This window comes from Eretmochelys imbricata, chromosome 6 (assembly GCF_965152235.1).
Source record: "Eretmochelys imbricata isolate rEreImb1 chromosome 6, rEreImb1.hap1, whole genome shotgun sequence".
NCBI lineage: Eukaryota > Metazoa > Chordata > Testudines > Cheloniidae > Eretmochelys > Eretmochelys imbricata.
Window position 1 is genome coordinate 23734187 of NC_135577.1, and position 19335 is coordinate 23753521.

The 19335-nt window shown below is 43.7% G+C and overlaps 1 protein-coding gene across 1 annotated transcript in view; it reads left to right on the plus strand.

Annotated features, from left to right (window-relative positions):
* TSPAN4 (tetraspanin 4) overlaps positions 1 to 19335 on the plus strand; it is a 271582-nt gene that overhangs the window by 206303 nt on the left and 45944 nt on the right. The window contains exon 3 of the mRNA XM_077819880.1: positions 4432 to 4506. Within this exon, the coding sequence (XP_077676006.1) occupies positions 4432 to 4506 (75 nt within the window). The remainder of the gene's footprint in view (positions 1 to 4431; positions 4507 to 19335) is intronic.

Here is a 19335-nt window from a genome sequence, read left to right on the forward strand (position 1 = left end):
TGAATGTTAATTAAAAAATCAGGTCAGTTTGTGGTGTTAGGTTCTAGGGAAATGGAGCAGCATGGTGGAGCAGTGCATGGGTCTGAGATTATGGTCATCAGGTTGGTAAAATGTGAGTGTGTGTGCAGGGTTAAGCTGTAATACCGCTGCACCTAGGGGGCACTGAGGAATTGTCTTCACTCCTTACAAAGGTGTCTTTTTACAGTGAGAAACACACAATAGTTATCCTTCTGTAAAATCCTAGGTGGAGACAGGGTACTTGCCGTGTTTACCACAGGGCAGGTAGGTGAGGTGAGCACTGCACCTCCTTCCTGAGGTTGACCTCACCTACATGGCAGTCAAACTACAGTGCCTTGTCTCCACTATATTTTTACAGCAGGATAGCTATGCATGTTAGTTAACCCATGGTAAAAATGTACCTTGTTTTGTCAGTGGAGACAAGCCATGAGAGACATAAGGCTGACGGCCTTGTTTAAAACAATATTGTTATTTTGTGGAGAAAAGAAATCATCGTCTTGTTTTGTTTGTGGCTTTGGAGATGGAGAGAAATCCTAATATACCATGGTTTGGAAAGTTCACAGAGCTATTCCGTTCTACATAAGTTTTTATGTTGACCTCATCATCATAGTATCTGGGCGGCCGCCTTGGGACTAATTTACAGAAGTGCTGAGCACACAACTGCAGAAAATGAGGAATACACAATTAGTAGTAGTCATTGAAAAGTTTGGCTTAAATGACTTGCCTGGCATCACATGAGTAAGGCTACATTTTAGTCATGGGTATTTTTAGTAAAAGTCATGAACAGGACACAGGCAATAAACAAAAAGTCATGGCCCCATGACCAGTGCATGACTTTTACTAAAAATACCTGTAATTAAATCTTACTTGCTGGGAGGGGGGCAGTCCTGAAGGCTGCCACTGGGGGGCGTCCCAGGGCCCTGCTGCTTCAGGGCAGTGCTGGGGACCAGTTGCCTGATGCTGCCAGAGCAGTGGCCGGTGAGGCTGGCCCCAGGGCTTCCCCACCTGCTGGGGTAGTCCTGGGGTCAGCCGCAGCAGTGCTGCAACATTCACGGAGGTCACGGAAAGTCACAGAAGCCATGACATCCATGAATGATTCGCAGTCTTACACATGAGACCTCTGTGGCAGAGGCAGAAATGTAAACCACTCCTCCAGGGCAACACTCAGCTTCCTACCATCCTTTCTCTTCTTGCAATCCCCTGTCATTTCACTACACGCATTCCAACTTCAACAAATGAACCTGTAGACAACGCCCTCCTTTACTATGCAATCCCCAGTTCATCACAAGAGCAGGTCCATCATGTGCATGGAAAGTAGCATGAGTCCTGTATTAAAACAGTATGTGATCCTGTATTTAAAGATTGTATCATATTGCAGATGCATAAGGAAACTAAATTAGATTTCCACAGACAACCTTAATTTGGACATTTCCTGTCTTTTGACTGCTTTACTTTGCAACATTGTTAATGGTTTGTATTTATTTATTTTAAAGCAAACTGAAAGAACAGGAATTCCATCAGGTCTGCATCATATTGACACCCACATGGGTCGTTAACAGGGTAGGACCCTTTGGATCCACAACCCACACCTCTGCCACTTGAGCTAAAAGCGTAAATGATGACAATAGTAGGTTGTCATCCCCTGTGTGAAGCAACCCTAGAATGGGATGAGACACACACTTTGCCAGCGGGTTTTGTAGACTTTTGTTGAAAGCAGAGGAACTCTGAGACTCGGGAATCTTGGGTTCCATTCCAGGCTCTGGAGAAGTGTGGTCTAGTATACACAGACTCTTCTGCCCATTTCTCCCAAGCTTGGCCCCTTCTGCCCCATTTCTACTGTCCTGTCTGCTTCCCCACCCCCTTCTGGGTCCTTTCCTAGTCCCATTCTCTTGACCTACCAGGCCAGTCTCTACTCTTCATGCTTCTCATCGCAGTGTCTTTACTCAGCCCATCCTAGTCTTCCCCTCCAGATTCCCTGTCCGAATCCGAATCTCACCCCTCAACTTCCAGTCTCCTCCTTCCCTCATGTAGTCCCAGTTTCTCTCTTTACAGACACCTTGTCCTAGTCTATTCCTTCCACGTCCCTGCCCCCCTCCTGCCTGGTTTTTATCCTCGCTGTATTCGAATCAGACAGCTGCCTCTGCCACACTGCCTGTGTCCCAGCAGAGAGGTCACTGAGAGCACAGGAGGAACAAATCGCTTGCTCTCAGTGATGGTGCCTGGCTCCACTACAGCCCGGCACAGCTGGGAGGAGCCATTATAAGGAAAGTTCTTCTGAATCTCTGTACACCTGGGCTAGAGCATACACAGTCCTGTGACGCGTAGGATCTGTGAGGGGATGGAGCATGATTATTTACTCTGTGGAGGATAGCACACGTGCAGTCTGGTCAGCACTAGGAGCTGTGAAAGGCTGGAGCATGCACAGTTGCTCTGGGGAGATGGCAGCCTGAGCCAGACACCAGGCATGGAAAATTTCAGCCAAAACAGTCAAAGTTAAGAAAAGTTATGAGCAACTGAAAACGAATTCTTATAATCAGAAGTGTAGGGCAACTTTAATAGGAAGTGTCTGTAATATACCTGTTCACCAGCTTTGGCCCAGGGACCCCGACACTCTCAAAAGGAAAGCACAGTTTATGGACATACACAATATAATTCACATACATTTTATGGATTCTCTGGAATCTCTGAGGGGTCACATGTCCCAGGGGAGGTAGGTGTCAAGGAACAGAGGTGTTCTTGAAGTACCACGGCATTCAAGTAAACGGTGATATAATTTGTCCTTGCTCACTGAATACTGTGTTGCAATCTGAAATCGCAATATTGCAGACCAGTGACACATGGGCTGGTATTCACCAGTTCATCCAGTTTCTGGATGATAATGACGAGGAGGTCGGCCTGGGAGGTTGCTGCCATGAATGGGTGCCCTAACCCAGAATTGGGTGAAAGTAGATTCCGGTACTAGGGTCACTCTAGTCTTTAGATTCCAGCGAAGAGGAAGTGAAAATACACCATAATTGAAGACTCTTGGGGCCAACTGCAACAAAATGTGTGCCGTTGGACTGGTGGAAAATTGTTTTCTGTCTCCAGATCTCTTGCCCTTTATTTTATCACAGAAATTCATAGGTACAAAGGTTTGACTTCCATTCATCAGGCAAAGAAAAGCTCTGATCAGGCTTTTTTAGCCATTGAAGTTTTATAAGTTTGCAGCTGAGTGGCTGAAGTAAAAGGAGCAGTAGATTTTTTTTTTAATTTCCCCCCTCCCCCCTTTCTGAAACTGAGGTTTCAATCAAAGCAGTTACAGTTCAGTTATAACATTCTAATCTTGCAGGTGGGTAGGTGTGTGGAGTTGTAGGGGGCAGGGGATCCTGTGAGCAATGTTACATCGTCCTCCTGATTTTATGTGATTTCTAAATAATCCTCTTTTCATAACACCATGAACTGTTAATTAGGGCCTGTTCCAAAGCCCATTTAAATCAATAAGAGTCTTTCTGTCTACTTCAATGGACTTTGCATCAGACCTGTTTATTGCAGGGAACTGTCCTGCACAAACCCTTGGAGATAGACAAAGATAGCTTAGTAGCTCTCGTAAGTCTCTTAACTCTACTGTGCCGTTCTGCCATGACTGTACCACAGCCTGTCTAGCGTTGGAGTGGCAACATTCTTTTCGTCATCACAAAACGTGAAAGGTGGGATTTTCAGAAGTGCTCAGTGTTGGCCTACCTCTGTTCCCACTGAAGTCAATGAGAGCTGAGCCCTTTTGAGACTCCTACCTGAAATCCGTAATCCAGGAACTCCATGTGCTTTTATAAAGCCCGTTTTTTGGCATTAGATGAGATGTTTCCTCAGAACCAAGAAGCTAAGCTGAGCAATTTTTTTTTAATGCTATAAGTATAAATGAGACACCTTCCAGTTCAAACTTTTGAGAAGTTTTTATATCTAGCCTGAAGAATGCTTCACACTAACTTTGTACACAAACATTTAAATGTTCCTTTCACTTTCCCAGTAGCCATAATGGAGTGACCTGTGGCTTCCTTGTTCCACAGAGGGAAGTACCCTGTACAGAATGAGAAGAATAGAGATGTCTAAGCCAGTTCATTAACTGCAAAAATTTGGTTAAACAAACAAAAAAAAGCCCCTGCTCTCACTGAAGTTAGTAGGAGCAGAAGCAGGTGCTGTGTGTGTCTGGACACACTGTGTCCCTGACAAGTCCTGTGTGTGCTTTCCAATGCTGCATGGTGCATACACCTCGCTTGGTCTCAAAGCAGTAACTCTGTATCCTGCCGTCCATAAAACAAAGCCCCCTTTTCATGCATGACCTGCTGAATGTAGTTATTGTAGAGCAGGAGGAAGATGAAACAGATTTTGATGTTTCTGGGTTTTTGTTTCTTCCCCTTTCCCCTCTTCTCTTGACAGTTTTTTATCATGCTGTTAATTATATTCCTGCTGGAGCTCACCATTGTGATTCTGTTCTTCGTCTACACTGACAAGGTAAGTCAGATTTTTCTCTCTTCTTTCTCCTTTAGCAATCTTTTTTTTTTTTATGCCCTTCCCTTATAAATAAGTCATGAAGTGCTCGCCTTGGCATGCACATCATGCTTCCCTCTTTCTCAAGTCACCCTCTCTGAAGATGTGCTCGCAGAATACATAAACAGATTTCCAGGGCTTGAGTTGTGTCTCTCTTGCGTGCGTTCTCTCTCTCGCCCTCTCATGCACAAGTCAAGGTCAGAAGTATTACCAAAGCAATCACCATTTAGATATAAAGGGAACTCTCAGCTGGGAAGGGATGGGAAAGAGAAAGGTACCTCAGAGGTGGATGCTAATAGCAATTGCATATTTTTTTTAATATGTTTACATTTCAGAAGTGACTTTGAGATTGTTAGAAAGTCTGGATGGCAGGGATGTAAAAGGCAGAGGCAAATAGGTTGTCATCTGTCAAACTTGTTTCTGAGAGCACCTCTGGACAGTCTAATGAAATTCCAGCTAACTGCCACAGTGACAGTGTTAGGGATTAGTACAAGATCCCTTAATTTTTTGTGTTCAGATTTTACCTTGATGGACCACTGGTCTGATCCAGTATGGCAATTCCTGTGTTTCCACCGCAAAAGGGCACAGTTGTAAGGATAAACTGGGTGTCTCTAACCCACTAGGGTTTTTGAAAAGAGATAATAAAATAACGAGTCCAGAAGAACCATTAGATTCAATATTTTTAGGCGTTCAGCAGGCTTCTATTGAAGTCTCTTACAATAGACTGTTATGGAACTGTGGATTGATGGTAAAATTTTGCCATGAATTAAAAACTGTTTAGGAGCTGGGAATTGAAGAGCAGGATAAATGACTGTTTCTCAGAATGGAAAGACATTAATAGCAAGGAGCCTCTAGGATGAGGAGTAGAATAGTGAATAACAAGATGGCCACCATTTATTGGAAGGTCCAAACTTATTTACAAGAGTAAAAATTGTGGATGATTGTAAGAGAGTCTCCAAAAAGACCTAAAAGAATTAGTTTATTAGGCAACAGCATAGCAAGTAAAACTCAGAATTGACTTGCAAGATAATTTACATGGAAGAGACAATTTAAAACTACTCATGCACGCTGATGGGTTCTGAATTTGTTGAAACCTCTCAGGAGAAAGGTGTACACGTCACAGAGAACAGTTTAATGAAGGCATCTGCTGAATGTACAGCAGTACTCCAAAAAGCAAATACAACATTTGGCTGTAGAAGAAGGGGAGTCATATGGGAATTTTATAATGCCATTATGTAAATTGATGGAATGACTTCACCATGAATTCAACATTGAGTTTTGGTCACCTCATTTCAGAGAAGGGTAATGAAAATTATTAGAAGCACTGGGGGAGGGAACTTTCATATGAAAAGGGATGAAAAAGTCTAGCATGCTTTAGTTTGGGAAAGGGACGATATTAAGAAGAGAGATGATCGAGGTACCTAAAATAATGAGTAGTATAGTGAAGACCAACCACACTTTCCTCTTAACACAAGCACAGGAGGTGTGCTTGAAATGTAAAGAAAGCATGTTCAGAAGAGAAGAAACACTTTTCATGTTGTGTATATAATCAACCCACAGAATTCCCTGAGGTGAATAGTTTAGTAAAATGTGGGTGGAAGGGAAAGGATTGGATGTTTACATTAATAAATCATTCAATGCTGTTACACTGGCTGAGTTAATAGTTACAAAGGATAATAATCCTTATTCTTCAGGTCATAAATTGGTTGCTAGCAGGAGTCAGGAAGGAATGCCATGCACCGTTTCCCCGTGCCCTGTACATTTGCAGAATTTTTGGCTATGCTATTGATGAGGAGAGGGAGGAACTCACTTTCCTTTGAATCGTTTTGTATAGAGCAGTGCTGGAGCCATGACAAGGTTGACCTCAAGAACAAATCTCATTCTAAAATGTATGATCTAGTTCAACCACAAGTTATTGGGCTTGCTTCGGGAATCACTGGGTGAGATTTTTATGGCCTGTGCAATGCTGGTGATCAGACTAAATGATCATAATCCCTTAATCTATTAAATCTAGAATACTAGACTAGGTGGATCAGTGGTCATTGTCTGGGTTGCAGTTCCTGTGTTTCTGCCCTATACCAGACTTACTAAAAAGAAATAAAACATTATCAGTCTAAAACTAATATTTCCCTACAGCAGGGTGAGATTAATGTCTGAAGAAAAATATTGTTATACATACTGTTGTGAGAAATGTGGCTAAATCAGAGACGTTTGAGCCTAATCACCGGGGTAATCCAGTTAATGCAGTTTGTTGGAATATCTTTTAATGAACACTGTATGCTAACATCCGCACATCAGAAGAAAACAGCTTTTCAAGCCTTTATCACAAATAAATCAGACTCAACAGGCTTCTGTGTACTAAACATATTCAGAAAGCAGCAGGTTTCTGTAGTACCCAGAGGCCTGCTGTTGATTGGCTATGTGTATGTAAGTGTGCACATACACATGTGTATAAAAATTCTTCCCAGTATAAAATGGGGAATGATCATTATTTCCTGTTGGCTTAAGAGGAGGCTAAACGGAGAAGGAACAGGATCCCCAACGGCCCTCCATCACCCCTTGCTTCTTTGACAGTGTAAAGTTCGTGAAGCCAATACTCTGCTCCCTTATTACAAACATTAATTAATCCTCTCAGCACTCTGTGAAGTAGGGCAGTATTACTATCCCCTCTCAGATCAGGAGTCTGAAGCAGAGAGGTTAAAGGACTTGCCCAGGGCTACGTAGGAAGACGGTATCAGCACTAGGACTAGAACCTAATGCTTTGCCTTAACCACAAGACTAAAAGAAAATAAAAATCTACGGAAGAGTTGAAAGGCTGAGCTGATTTCAGGGCTGTTTTCAGTTGTTGATTTAATAGTGTACTTCTATAGACCGATGTCTCTTTTTCATTCCTTCGGCTGCAGAATGTTCACAAGGATAAACTAGAGAGCGCAGCGCAGTATTAGCGAGGGAGTGAATATGCATCTGGCTGCACGTTTACACTAACTTACAGTTGTCTCCTGGGCTGCAAAGGAGACTATTTCTATGTAAATCACCATGACGCACACTGTAAGAGCATGTTCACTATTCTATAGCACCAGCATTTTTAAAATATTTTTTATTTGTCGTTTGTTTTTTTTTATTTTACAGTCAGTCACTTATCAGGTTTTTGTTTTGTTTTGTTTTTCTGTTTTGGTAAAAGAACTGCCGCTCCTTTTGCTCTGGAAGAGAATGCTGCTATGCAGATGAGCAAAATAACTCCCTGGAAAGCTCATCAGCTCAGACTGGGCTATTCTTATTAGCCAGGCCGGAGGGGTTGGTGGTCAGAAATTATTATGGTTTCCAGTCTAACTAAAAGATGCTTCTGAGTAATGAATTATTGCACATTGCTCATGCATTAGAATGGACGTCTTCCCCCCACCCCATGTGTGAAAGCTTGTCTCAATCTCAGGTTGGGTGAGAGAAGCATTCTGCTTTGCTTTATGGTCCTCTCCATGAACTGCTCATGAGGTACGATGCTCTAAAGTGAGAGAGGCTCGGAGAACAACCCATCAATATGTAGCATTGGAATGAAAGGGGAATGAGAGTAACGTCTCAGAGCTGCACTGCGGATCTCTCTTTCATAGCCTGAGCTCACTTTCTGCACACCATTCCTCCTGATGTCCTTGCCACTCACCCTCCATGACTAAACCCTTGAGTGCTGCAGATCTAGTGGAGTGTTGTGTGTAGGTGCCACCTGGGGAGGGGGTAGGGGGAACTGGTTGTGGTGGGGAGAAAGGGAGGTGAAACTCTTCCATCTGACTCTGGGTCCTTCAAAAGCAGTGAAGAGGTTGATCCAGAGGCCCTGCACAGCAGTAGCAGAAGTATGTTTTGGGGTGGCATGACAGTGCACCTTACGTTTGGGCATATACATCCCTGAGCTGGCAGTGGCATCTGTGCATGCACAAAGACACGCACATACACATCATGCAGTTTCGTTTGCCCTGGGGCAAGAATAATCTGTCTAAAGGGAGCAGGTTGTGTGTGCAGCTGCTGCTATCAAGAGAATTCCTATTCACATTATTGCCACTTCTGTAGCATGAAGGCTCAATTCAGCCCTGGGGAAGCAGCCCAAACGCCACAAACATCAGAGGAGGTCTGTCCACTGACATATGGTTTGAATTTGGCCCTTAATATGTGTTCATTTTGCTTCTGTCGACACAGACCAGCACTTGACCTACAGTACATATTCAGGCCATTTTTATGAGTTAGCTTTTATGATGTGTGGCTGTTTAGGTATTATAAGAGGCAATAATGGAGAGGTTAAGCTCAATTTTACACTGACAGAAGCAGAGCATTGGGGCTTAATCCTGTGAGGTATTGAGCTGCTTCTGGGAGATGCTGAACCCCATGAACTCCCAGTTGAGCTCAGCACTTCACAGGTTTGGGCCCTTTAAGAATATAAGCAATGCAAATAAGGTGCATGGTGATGTACCAGTAATAACTTTTCAGTCCCTCTGTTTTTAACCTCTGTCCTTATTTTTACTATGACTGTTTTCCCAGAGACACAGAAAAATGTCTAGATTTACTGTCTTTTGTAACTATGATAGATCATTTTTCAGTATGTTTGTTAATTCATATGTCCCCTTTTTCTGACTTATAGGTAGTATTATATACTTCTGCTATTTGGCACCCATAAACGGAAAAGCATAAATAAACAAACATTAACTTATTTTTTTAAAATGACAGCCTAAATAATACGGGGCAGTTTACGGAATAGAAACAGTGAAGGCTCTTTGAAGGGGGGTGGGATTGATTATGGGAGCAGTTAGTACCCTTGGAAACTGAGGTTAGGACTGGGATTTTCAGTGGGAATTGGGCACTTAACTCCCTTAAACACATTGAAAATTGCCACCTAGAATCCCGGCACCATTAGCTGTGTTGAACATTACCAGCACAGGTAAGTATGTGCATATGTGTTAACTAATCTCTGCTACACACCTGTGAGGTAGATTAATGTGAGCAGATGCCTTTACCCACCTGCTCTCAAATATACTATGTAGAGGCCGCACTCACCTTCTCCTTGGGGTTTGGCTTTATTAGCAAAGGTCCAGATTGTCTTACTCACATTCCTGAGCAGTTACTCCCAGGAATTGTCCCTTTGTACCCAGCTGCTCATCAGTATGAGGAAGGGGTTCACAGTCTGATGAAAGAAATTAACAACATAACAAAGTTCAGCTCAAGCCTCCTCTCCATACTGGGCTGCTCCCAAGATCCCTCTCTCCAGACAGCTCAGCCCATACACTCCATCCTTTCCTCTCTAAAAAGCCACTTTCACCTTCCACATGTCTACAGTAGAGTAGCATGTCAGCAGTACCACTAAAACAGCAGAATCGACTTAACATTCCTCTCAGCAGGATCAAGACCTGCTAGTGCTTGGGACGCTTTAAAGCAAACATGGCCAACCTGTTACAGTTAACACCTTTTCAGAGATGGGGAAGCTGAGGTGGATTAGGAGCTGATCGTGCACCCTACACAAGAGGTTGCTAACGGAGGGCTAAAGTTATTTGGACCTTGTCTACGCTACCAAGTTTTGTCGCCCCAAACTGTCTTTTGTCAATCAAACAGTGAATGCGTACACACTGCAATGCGACTTTTGTCGGGAAAAATGCCCGTTTTTGGTGACAAAATACAGCCATCCTGATGAGAGACATACATCTTTTTCCTCTAAATTTTTCTTGGCAAAGTGCCACTGTAGACACCATATTTTAATTGGCCTCCAGGAGGTGTCCCACAATGCCCATTCTGACGGCTCTGGTCAGCAGTTTGGACTCCAGGTCCTGCAGCCAGGTAAACAACCAGCTGCCTCTCCCCCTTAGAAGCCCTGGGAGTTTTTGAAATTCCATTTCCTGCTGGCTCAGAGTGGAGAGGTCTCCTCGCATCTTCCCAGGTGACCATGGTGGGTTATGGCACCAAACTTTCTCCCGCTTGGACCACTGTTGAGCTGTTTGGATCTGATCAGTTTACGGGGAGAGGAGGCTCAGCAGTCCCAGCTGTGCTTGAGCTGTAGTAATTGGGATATCTATACCCACATATAAAGGGAAGGGTAACCACCTTTCTGTATACAGTGCTATAAAATCCCTCCTGGCCAGAGGCAAAGTCCTTTTACCTGTAAAGGGTTTAGAAGCTCAGGTGACCTGGCTGGCACCTGACCCAAAATGACCAATGAGCGGACAAGATACTTTCAAATCTGGAGTGGGGGGGAAAAGGCTTTTGTCTGTCTGTGTGATACCTTTGCCTGGAACAGATCAAGGATGCAAGCCCTCCAACTCCTGTAAAGTTAGTAAGTAATCTAGCTAGAAAATGCATTAGGTTTTCTTTGTTTTGGCTTGTGAAATTCGCTGTGCTGGAGGAAATGTGTATTCCTGTTTTTGTGTCTTTTTGTAAATTAAGGTTTTGCCTAGAGGGATTCTCTATGTTTTAAATCTGACTGCCTGTAAGATTATCTTCCATTCTGATCTTACAGAGTTGTTCTCTTATCTTTTTTTGTTCTTCTAATAAAGTTCTGTTTTTTAAGAATCTGACTGGGTTTTTTGGGTCTTAAAAATCCAAGGCTGGTTTGTGCTCCTCTTGTTTATTCTCAAGCCTCCCCAGGAAAGGGGGTGTAAGGGCTTGGGGGGATATTTTGGGGGAAGACATCTCCAAGGGGTCTTTTCCCTGATTCTTTGATAAATTGCTTGGTAGTGGCAGCAGCGTACCAGATTTTAACCTACGCTGGTAAAAATAAGCTTAGCGGGGTTTTCATGCGGGTCCCCACATCTGTACCCTAGAGCTCAGAGTGGGGAAGGAACCCTGACTGCACATTATTGGAGGCTTGTGTGAAAAGTGATCGGGGGATGCTGCCGTGCAGAGTGAAGATAAAGGAGAAGAGGCAGGTGTACCATAAGGTGAGGGAAGCAAACTGTCACTCCTGTGCTTCACCTAAGACCTGCTGGTTCTATAAGGAGCTGAACGCCATCCTTGGTGGCAACTCCACCACCAAGAGCCCCGTGGATACTTCGGCGGGCCTGGAGGCGGACCTATCTTGGAGGATGAAGTTACAGATGAAGAGGTAGAGTTAGACAACGATGAGGAGCTCCCAGCAGGGTCACCCAGTGGGGCAGGCAGCCATAAACGGTTCTCCACTCCAGAGGTGTCTAGCCAGTCTCAGCAGTTGCTTTCCAGTGAGTAAGAAGCAGAAGAGGAGAAGCCTGGTAAGTGGCTGTGGTTTGTGTAGTGTGGAGGTGAGTTCAAGGTCTAGAAATGTGGGAGGCTGGCTGTGTTTCTGTGAGCTGGACATTTCCTTATGTAGGTAATCAGTATGGCAGAACAGGGTGTTGATGCACACCGAGATCTCATGGGAATCCTCCAGAGATCTCCAGGAAAGCTTCCTGGAGATACTCAGCAATCCTCTGCCAAAGGTTCCTTGGCAGAGCTGCTTTGTTCCTTTCCCCCATTGTAGGAAACTTTCCCATGCCATTCGGCAATCACTTGTGCAGGGACCAATGCAGCACGCAGGCGAGCAGCAGGAGCAGGGCAGAAGCCACAAGCATGGAGAAGATGTGCACTTGCTTCCCTGCTTACCCTTAGCAGTGAGATGTCTGCTAGAATGACCCCTGCCTGTGAAAAGTGTGGAAGAATTTAAAATTTTTTTTTCCTAGTATGCTGCACCACGACCCTTGCAAAGAGTGTGTGCTCTTTTCCCCATGAGGAGCGCCCCCAGTTAGGGAAACCCATTCCTGTAAAACCGTCCACTATTTCACGCACATTTCTCAGTGATTTATTGCCCTGCACACTTGCATTAATGCAGCCCCAGTGGTCAACTTCCCTACTCCAAATTGATTTGTGACCGACTGATAGCAGGCTGGAGTCACCAGCTTCCACACAGCGATTGCCACACGCTTCTCCACTGATAGGGCAGCTCTCATTCTGGTGTCCTTGCGCTGCAGTGTTGGGGCAAGCTCTGCACAGAGTTCCAGGAAGGTAGCTTTCCGCATCCAAAAGTTCTGTTGTCACTGCTCTTCATCCCACACCTGCGTGACGATACGATCCCACCATACAGTGCTTGTTTCCCAAGCCCAAAAGCAATGGTCTACCGTATGCAGCTGTTGTATGAAAGTCAAAAGCAATCTAAAGTTACTCCTGTCCACATCACACAGCATGTCAGGTGTCTGGGAGTCTTCTTCAGTTAGGAACTTCACGATTAACTGCACTGCCATCCACAATATCTTCATGACAGTTAACAGAGCATATGAGAGCAGCACGGGATCCATCCCTTTTCACAAAGATGCCAGGGTGCACAGCAAAGAAGGACCGTTGCAAAAATGCTGGGAAAGAAAGCTGGAAGCCCATGGAGTGCTGGGACAGAAAACAGTACATCACGGGACAGAGATCCTGGTCCCAGGATGCGCCACGATCCTCTCCGCCATCCCACAACACCTAGCAACAAAGTGTTGAGTTGGACTGTGGGATAGGTACCCACAGTGCATTGCTCACACTGTCGATGATGGTGCCTCCACTGTGGACGTGCTCTGCTGACAGAGGGAGCGAGTGTGAATATGTGATTCTGACTTTTTTATTATGTCGACTTTCGGGTGTCAACATCACTTTTGTCGACAAAATTTGGTAGAGTAGACGTGGCCTTGGAAAACACTTGAGTTTCCATTCTCAGAGTTCCCAAAAGTCCATTGGGGTGGACAGGATTTGTCTCACTGTAGAACAGACACCGCACATGGACCTCAAACCTCCCCCACCAGAGTCCTTGGAAAATCCTGCAAAACTGAGGGGCTAGGTGGTCACTCTGCAGTACTCCTTTGGCTCCGCTTCCTGCCTTTACTCACCTGCACCTGGCCTTCTACGCCCTTCTCAGGCTTTCTCCACATTGGCATTTTTCTTAAAAGCTCTTACTATTGCAACTCCACCGTTGGTACCGCTAGTGCAGCCTGGTTGCTAGTGCCTGCTGGCATTTTTACCACCATACCATTTGAACGTATTTACACAATATGGCGGTAAAGACACTGAAGCGCTGTCTGCAATAATCCTCCCACTGTTGCTACAGCTGGGGTGACTACACTCATTATAATGCAATGCTGGGAGAATTTCAGAGAAACGCTAGTGTGGTTAGTGCCCGAGGTCGTTTGACAGTGTGCAGCAGGAGCCCATGGCAATGAAAGCTAAGAAGGTCGTCATAAATTCCTTCAGGTATTTCTGCCTGGGTTTGCGGTGGTAACATGCCGTGTTTTAAAACTATTTCAGGTAATACTGGTTTTAATACCTGTGTGAATGGCTTCTGAGCAGACAGCTTATTTCTTAACATGGCACTTCCCAGCTAAAACTCGCTTTGGTTTACCTTAAAAGGAGTGTCACATGTATCCCTCATCTTGCTGTTAGCACTTAGACTCCCTCATTTCAGAGCACTACTGAGAGCCGTAAAAGTCTGGAAAGTGTCCGTTATAACCAGTGAGTAACTTAACAATAATAAGCAGGTTGGTTTGCAAGAATTCTGTATTCTGTCCTCTGTAGAAATTTCTCTGTGCTTATTGTCTGTTATAAGGGTGATGTATTAGATCTTGGTCAAGCACTTTACATACTTCAGTGACACAGAATAGTGTTAAAAGGATGAGATAGTTAAAATGGAAATGACAGCTGGGGTGTGTGTGTGTGTGGTTTATTTTGCATGGTAACACCATTTATCTTAACCAAGCTATTTGTGTTTCAAAGGTGATACCCTATTTTAGGAGTTGCAGCAGCATTGTCACAAGCAGCTAATTGTACCCAATTCATTTTGTCTCCAGTTCAGCAAAATATTTAAGCACGTGCTTAAGACCATGTACCTAAGTCTCTCATTAAAGTTTAATTGCCTTGCTGGGTTGGGACCTCATTGAGGAAATTCTACTCTTGGTGAATTATTTTGGTCACTCTAATGGGTGTAATGTATAATATTTAATTCCATAGGGAATCTGATGGCATTTAATTAATTCTGATTAATTATAAAGATCTATTGGTTGTATTTTCCCTTTCATCCTCTATAACAGCTCCCTGCCTGGAGTCTTGAATCCCTGTGTTAACCTTTTATTTGAGGCAGAGGAAATCATTGCCTGTGTGTTTGAAATAGCAAACACAAAAAAGAAAATCCTTTACTTCTAATTCATTTGTTAAAGCAGGAACTGGAAGTGCAACTGCAAAATGCTGTTAGCATTGGTCACTGGGGGATACCAAAGTACCGATGACAAGAGTTAAGTGCACACTCTGAATTAGGTGTTACTCAAAAGCAAACTAAAACAATAACTGCATATAAAATGCATTAGGGTTCCCCGATGGGAATGCCTGAACTGTGAGGCTCAGAGCTTAATGGAATCTTAGAATGAAGTGTTAGGGGGAAAAAAATCCAACTCTCCTCAATAAAAGGGAAGCATGACTCCACACCAAATGCTAGTACCCACCTGTGTGAGGGTTAGCTACTTCAGTGGTCTGTTACCTTTACAGATTCATTGTACATTCACAAGTGAAGGTGAGTTTGGTGTGTCTTGTCACTGTCACCACTGGTTATTTATTCATATTGCAAAACCATCATACAATTTGGCATAGAGCTTCCACTCAGGAGAGACCCAGGGCTGGACTACTAAGTTGGGTGGCTGGAAGTGCATTTCCAGAACTGTATGGGGAAATCCTTCATGGTTGCTATCTGCACTATGCCTGGCTCAAATCAGTATGACTGGTCCCTTACTTTCAGAAACATGAAATTTTACTTTTGGGTTTCATTTAAAAAGTTCTGGTACCATTCAGGTAGCATACAGCAGAGGGTAAATCACCTATGCTGCCTTCTTGCTAGCTGAGTGCCCATATAATACACAATCGAGGGAGTGGAGCACATCTTCATACTTTTTGTCATGGGAAGCTTTTCCATAATTAGATCAGCTGTTTCCGAGGCTTGTAGCTTGAACTGGAGCTTTTGCAATAGATGCTTTTTCAAAGACAGGTGCGCTCTGCTGTTTCATGCCCTATCTCTTCAGTTGGCTTCTCTCAAGGATGCTGCTGCAATATGAAAATATTAATAATTAATATTTTGTACTAATGTAACAGCTTTCATCCAAGGATCTCAAATTACATTTCAAAGGGTGGATAAGTAGATGTGCTCCTATTTTACAGATGGAGAAAATGAGGCAGAGCGAAATAAAGGGCTTGATCCTGTGTGGTGCAGAGTGGCGCCTGAGAAGTACTGACTCCCAGTGAAGTCAATGGGAATTGAGAGCTCCCAGCACCTATCAGGAGGCACTCAGTATCTCCCAGGGTCGAGCTCTAAGTGACTCGTCCATGCTCATTCAGGAAGCCAGTTCAAGTCTCTGGGTAGACCAGGAATAGAGGACAATGGGCTAGCTCTTCACCTTGGTTGAAGTTGGTTGTACAATACCAGTTTATGCAGTTGAGCTACACTGATTTTAGGTGATGATTTAGCCCCATAGCTCCTGCTGCCCAGACTCTGCTCTGACGATTAGTATATGCTGCTGTTGCCCCCGTCCCCCCAGGCTTCTGTCTCAAAAAGAAAAGAGCAGCTGAAAGGAGAAGAGAGATTTCAAGGGCTGAGATAATAAATAAATAACTGAGGCAGAACAAGCCGTGTAAAAACAAACTGCAGCCAATGTAAAGGAATGACTGGGGTGGTATATTGAAACAGACAGCACATTTTTATTCATTCTAAGAACATTTTTGTAGTGTCAATATATATTTTAGACAACTTAAGTTGACAGTAAATGTTTAGTATTTTTTACATATACAAACGAGCGAAGAAAATGACTTGTCGTGTTATCTGATTGTAGGTTGTCCAATGGAATGCACCCTTCATCTTAGATTTGCCAGCTGCCACTGAAAATAATGTTGGGAATAGACCACTTTATTAGATAAAATTTGCAGATGAAATTCTTCATCTTCTCCCTTTTATTTAACCCAGCAGTGAGGTACCTGGAATAACGTCTAGTTGAAATTGTTGGTCATGCATCTCTCACACCATTATTAACTGGTTTGGAGCCTGACAGGCAGAAGTGTCAGACCATGCTTCTAATAGGTAATAGCTGATCTGTTTGAGCTTTAGGATTAGAATCCAGGCACGGGGAGGTGACTTCTGTCATCTAGAGCACAGGGAGGTGACTTCTGTCATCTAGAGCACAGGGAGGTGACTTCTGTCATTCAAACCCCATTTTGCACATAAAAGGACATTGTGTTCTCTTACAAATACCAGATCATGCATATAACCACACGGTGAGATCTCTTTTTTCCTTCCTATGTATGTGCCTTGATTCCTTGCCATTGGTGTCAAAGATATCATGGAGGACATCCTACAGTGCTATAGATACCAGCCCTCTAAACTGCTTGGAAGCAGGAGCTAATAGGTGGGTGGGGTGGTGACCCTGGTCCCCTTCCAGCATCCTTTAGGTGTATGTGTAGTGCCTTTTCAAGCCAGCAGGTATAATTGAAGGTAGCACCACTGATGACCCATCACTTTTCCTGGCTCCACCACTGCTCAAAACCTGGCTTCACTATTGCTGGGAAGCAAACTAGCTGGAGATCAGAGGTAGCTGGACCAAGTATATGAGTAGGGACTGGAGCCAGTAAGACACAGGCACATTTTTGAGGGTATATAATATCGGCAAGTTACTTTAATTCACTTAAGATCCTGGACCCAGTGAGTCATAATGAAAATAAGCATCATAGCCCAGCAATACTTGCTGATCAGTGATCTCCAATGGTGAAGACCGAGCCAGTGATTACATACTGTTCACCTAAAGCAAAGAACTATTAAAAAGTTTTCCTCCAGAGATCAGTGAAAGTTCAAATCATAAAACACAGAAGAGAAAAGATCTTATGGCTGGAAAACATTTTGTTTAGATCCTTCACTTAACCCATTAGTCTTTCCTTCAAAGATTTGGTACCAAAAGAGTTACAACACCACTTGAATGAACCAAAAGTGCTTACAGAATATGGAAAAGCTAGGAGAAAAAGCAACATTATTCTATTCTTTATGCAAACCCTGGCCCCCCCCCCAAAAAAAATCCTACTGTTTCCTTTCACCTTCTTCTTGATGAATTATAGTTGGCAGAAGAACAGCTCAGTATATTCCAACAAAGCAAAGCAATGGGCTTTTCAAGGTCAGACAGCTTGAGGAAAGAAGGAAATTGATTTTCTCTTTGGAGGGGGGCACTCAGGAAAGCAGGAGGAAAAAGTGTCACAAACCTCCAAATCTGTTGAAAAGATCACCTGGTATTTAAGTAAATGTCAGTGGGCTGCTCCTGCTGCTACCACCAACAATACCGGCCATTCAGCAGTCATGTGCTAATTCACATGGCAGGCTGTGCTCAATGGAAAGCTGGCTCATTGTCGCTGGAGGTTAGAGCTGTGTTTGACACTGATTTATATACAAGCAGCAGAGGCAACCTTTTCGTAATGACTGTTATCACAGACGAGCACTGAGCAGCGAGTGAGGATTGCTTTTCTGATAGCTGATCGTAAGTCTCCCCTCTCCCCCACCTCCAAGTGTCAGTTTAGATGTAAGAGACTATTACGTAAATAGGGCCAGGACAGCGGAGTGGCTCTGTGCCTCAGGATATTACAGCGGTTCTGTGGTGTCCATTTTCGGACATCTTCAGGCAGCAGTTACCAGGTACTGCATCAGGCATCAGGGAACATGAACGTGGGTGCGCGGGCACGCACCACACAGGAATTAAATCCTGGTCCATTGAAGTCAATGAGTGTTTTTCCATTGACTTCCATGGAGCCAAGACTTTTCCGCTTGTGATTAACTTCTTAGTATCTGTCTCCCACTCCCGAACCCCCTTCCACCTTCTCTGTGAACTAACTAGCACTTCAGAGCACAAAGTACTGTGTATCGCAATGTTACAGAGGATCCAAGTTTATGGAACTGTTGCAAGCATTGTGTGCGGCAAAGACTGAGTCACCTGTTCCTCTGTTTCCTTTGTCACCAGGAGGTAGAAACGGCTGCTACTCTGAAACCTGAAATATTTCAATCAGTTTCAGTGGCTCTGCAATGTGAAATGATGATTTGAGTAGGAAAGTACCATTCTTGCTTTCCTGTGAGTTAGTTACACAGGCCTCTCTTTTTCCTTCTTTAGGTAAATGCTGTTGTCTTTAAAAAGGCTGTTTAATTTAGAAGTCAAATACAGTATTTCACAGCCAGCTAAGTGAAATGCTATTGTTATGAGACTCTAGTTTTGGTGTATATGGTTCTTTCAGTGAGGAGAGAAGTGTTTTATCACCATTGCAAGTATTCAGTACTTGTGGGAGCAGCACTGTGACCAATTCAGGTCAGCAATGACTTTTCACCATGTTAGATGTCCAATCACCACCAACCTTCTTGGTGAAAACCGAAGCAAAGAAGTCATTAAGTACCTCTGCCATTTCCACATTTTCCGTTATTGTCTTTCTCCCCTCATTGAGTAATGGGCCTACTCTGTCCTTGGTCTTCCTCTTGCTTCTAATGTATTTGTAGAATGTTTTCTTGTTTCCTTTTATGTTCCTAGCTAGTTTGATCTCGTTTTGTGCCTTGGCTTTTCTAATTTTGTCCCTACATACTTGTGTTATTTGTTTATATTCATCCTTTGTAATTTGACCGAGTTTCCACTTTTTCTAGGACTCTTTTTTTGAGTTTTAGATCATAGAAGATCTCCTGGTTAAGCCAGGGTGGTCTCTTGCCATACTTTCTATCTTTCCTTCGCAGTGGGATACTTTGCGCTTGTGCCCTTAATAATGTCTCATGTGCCAAGGAGCATGGAAGGGTAGATGTAG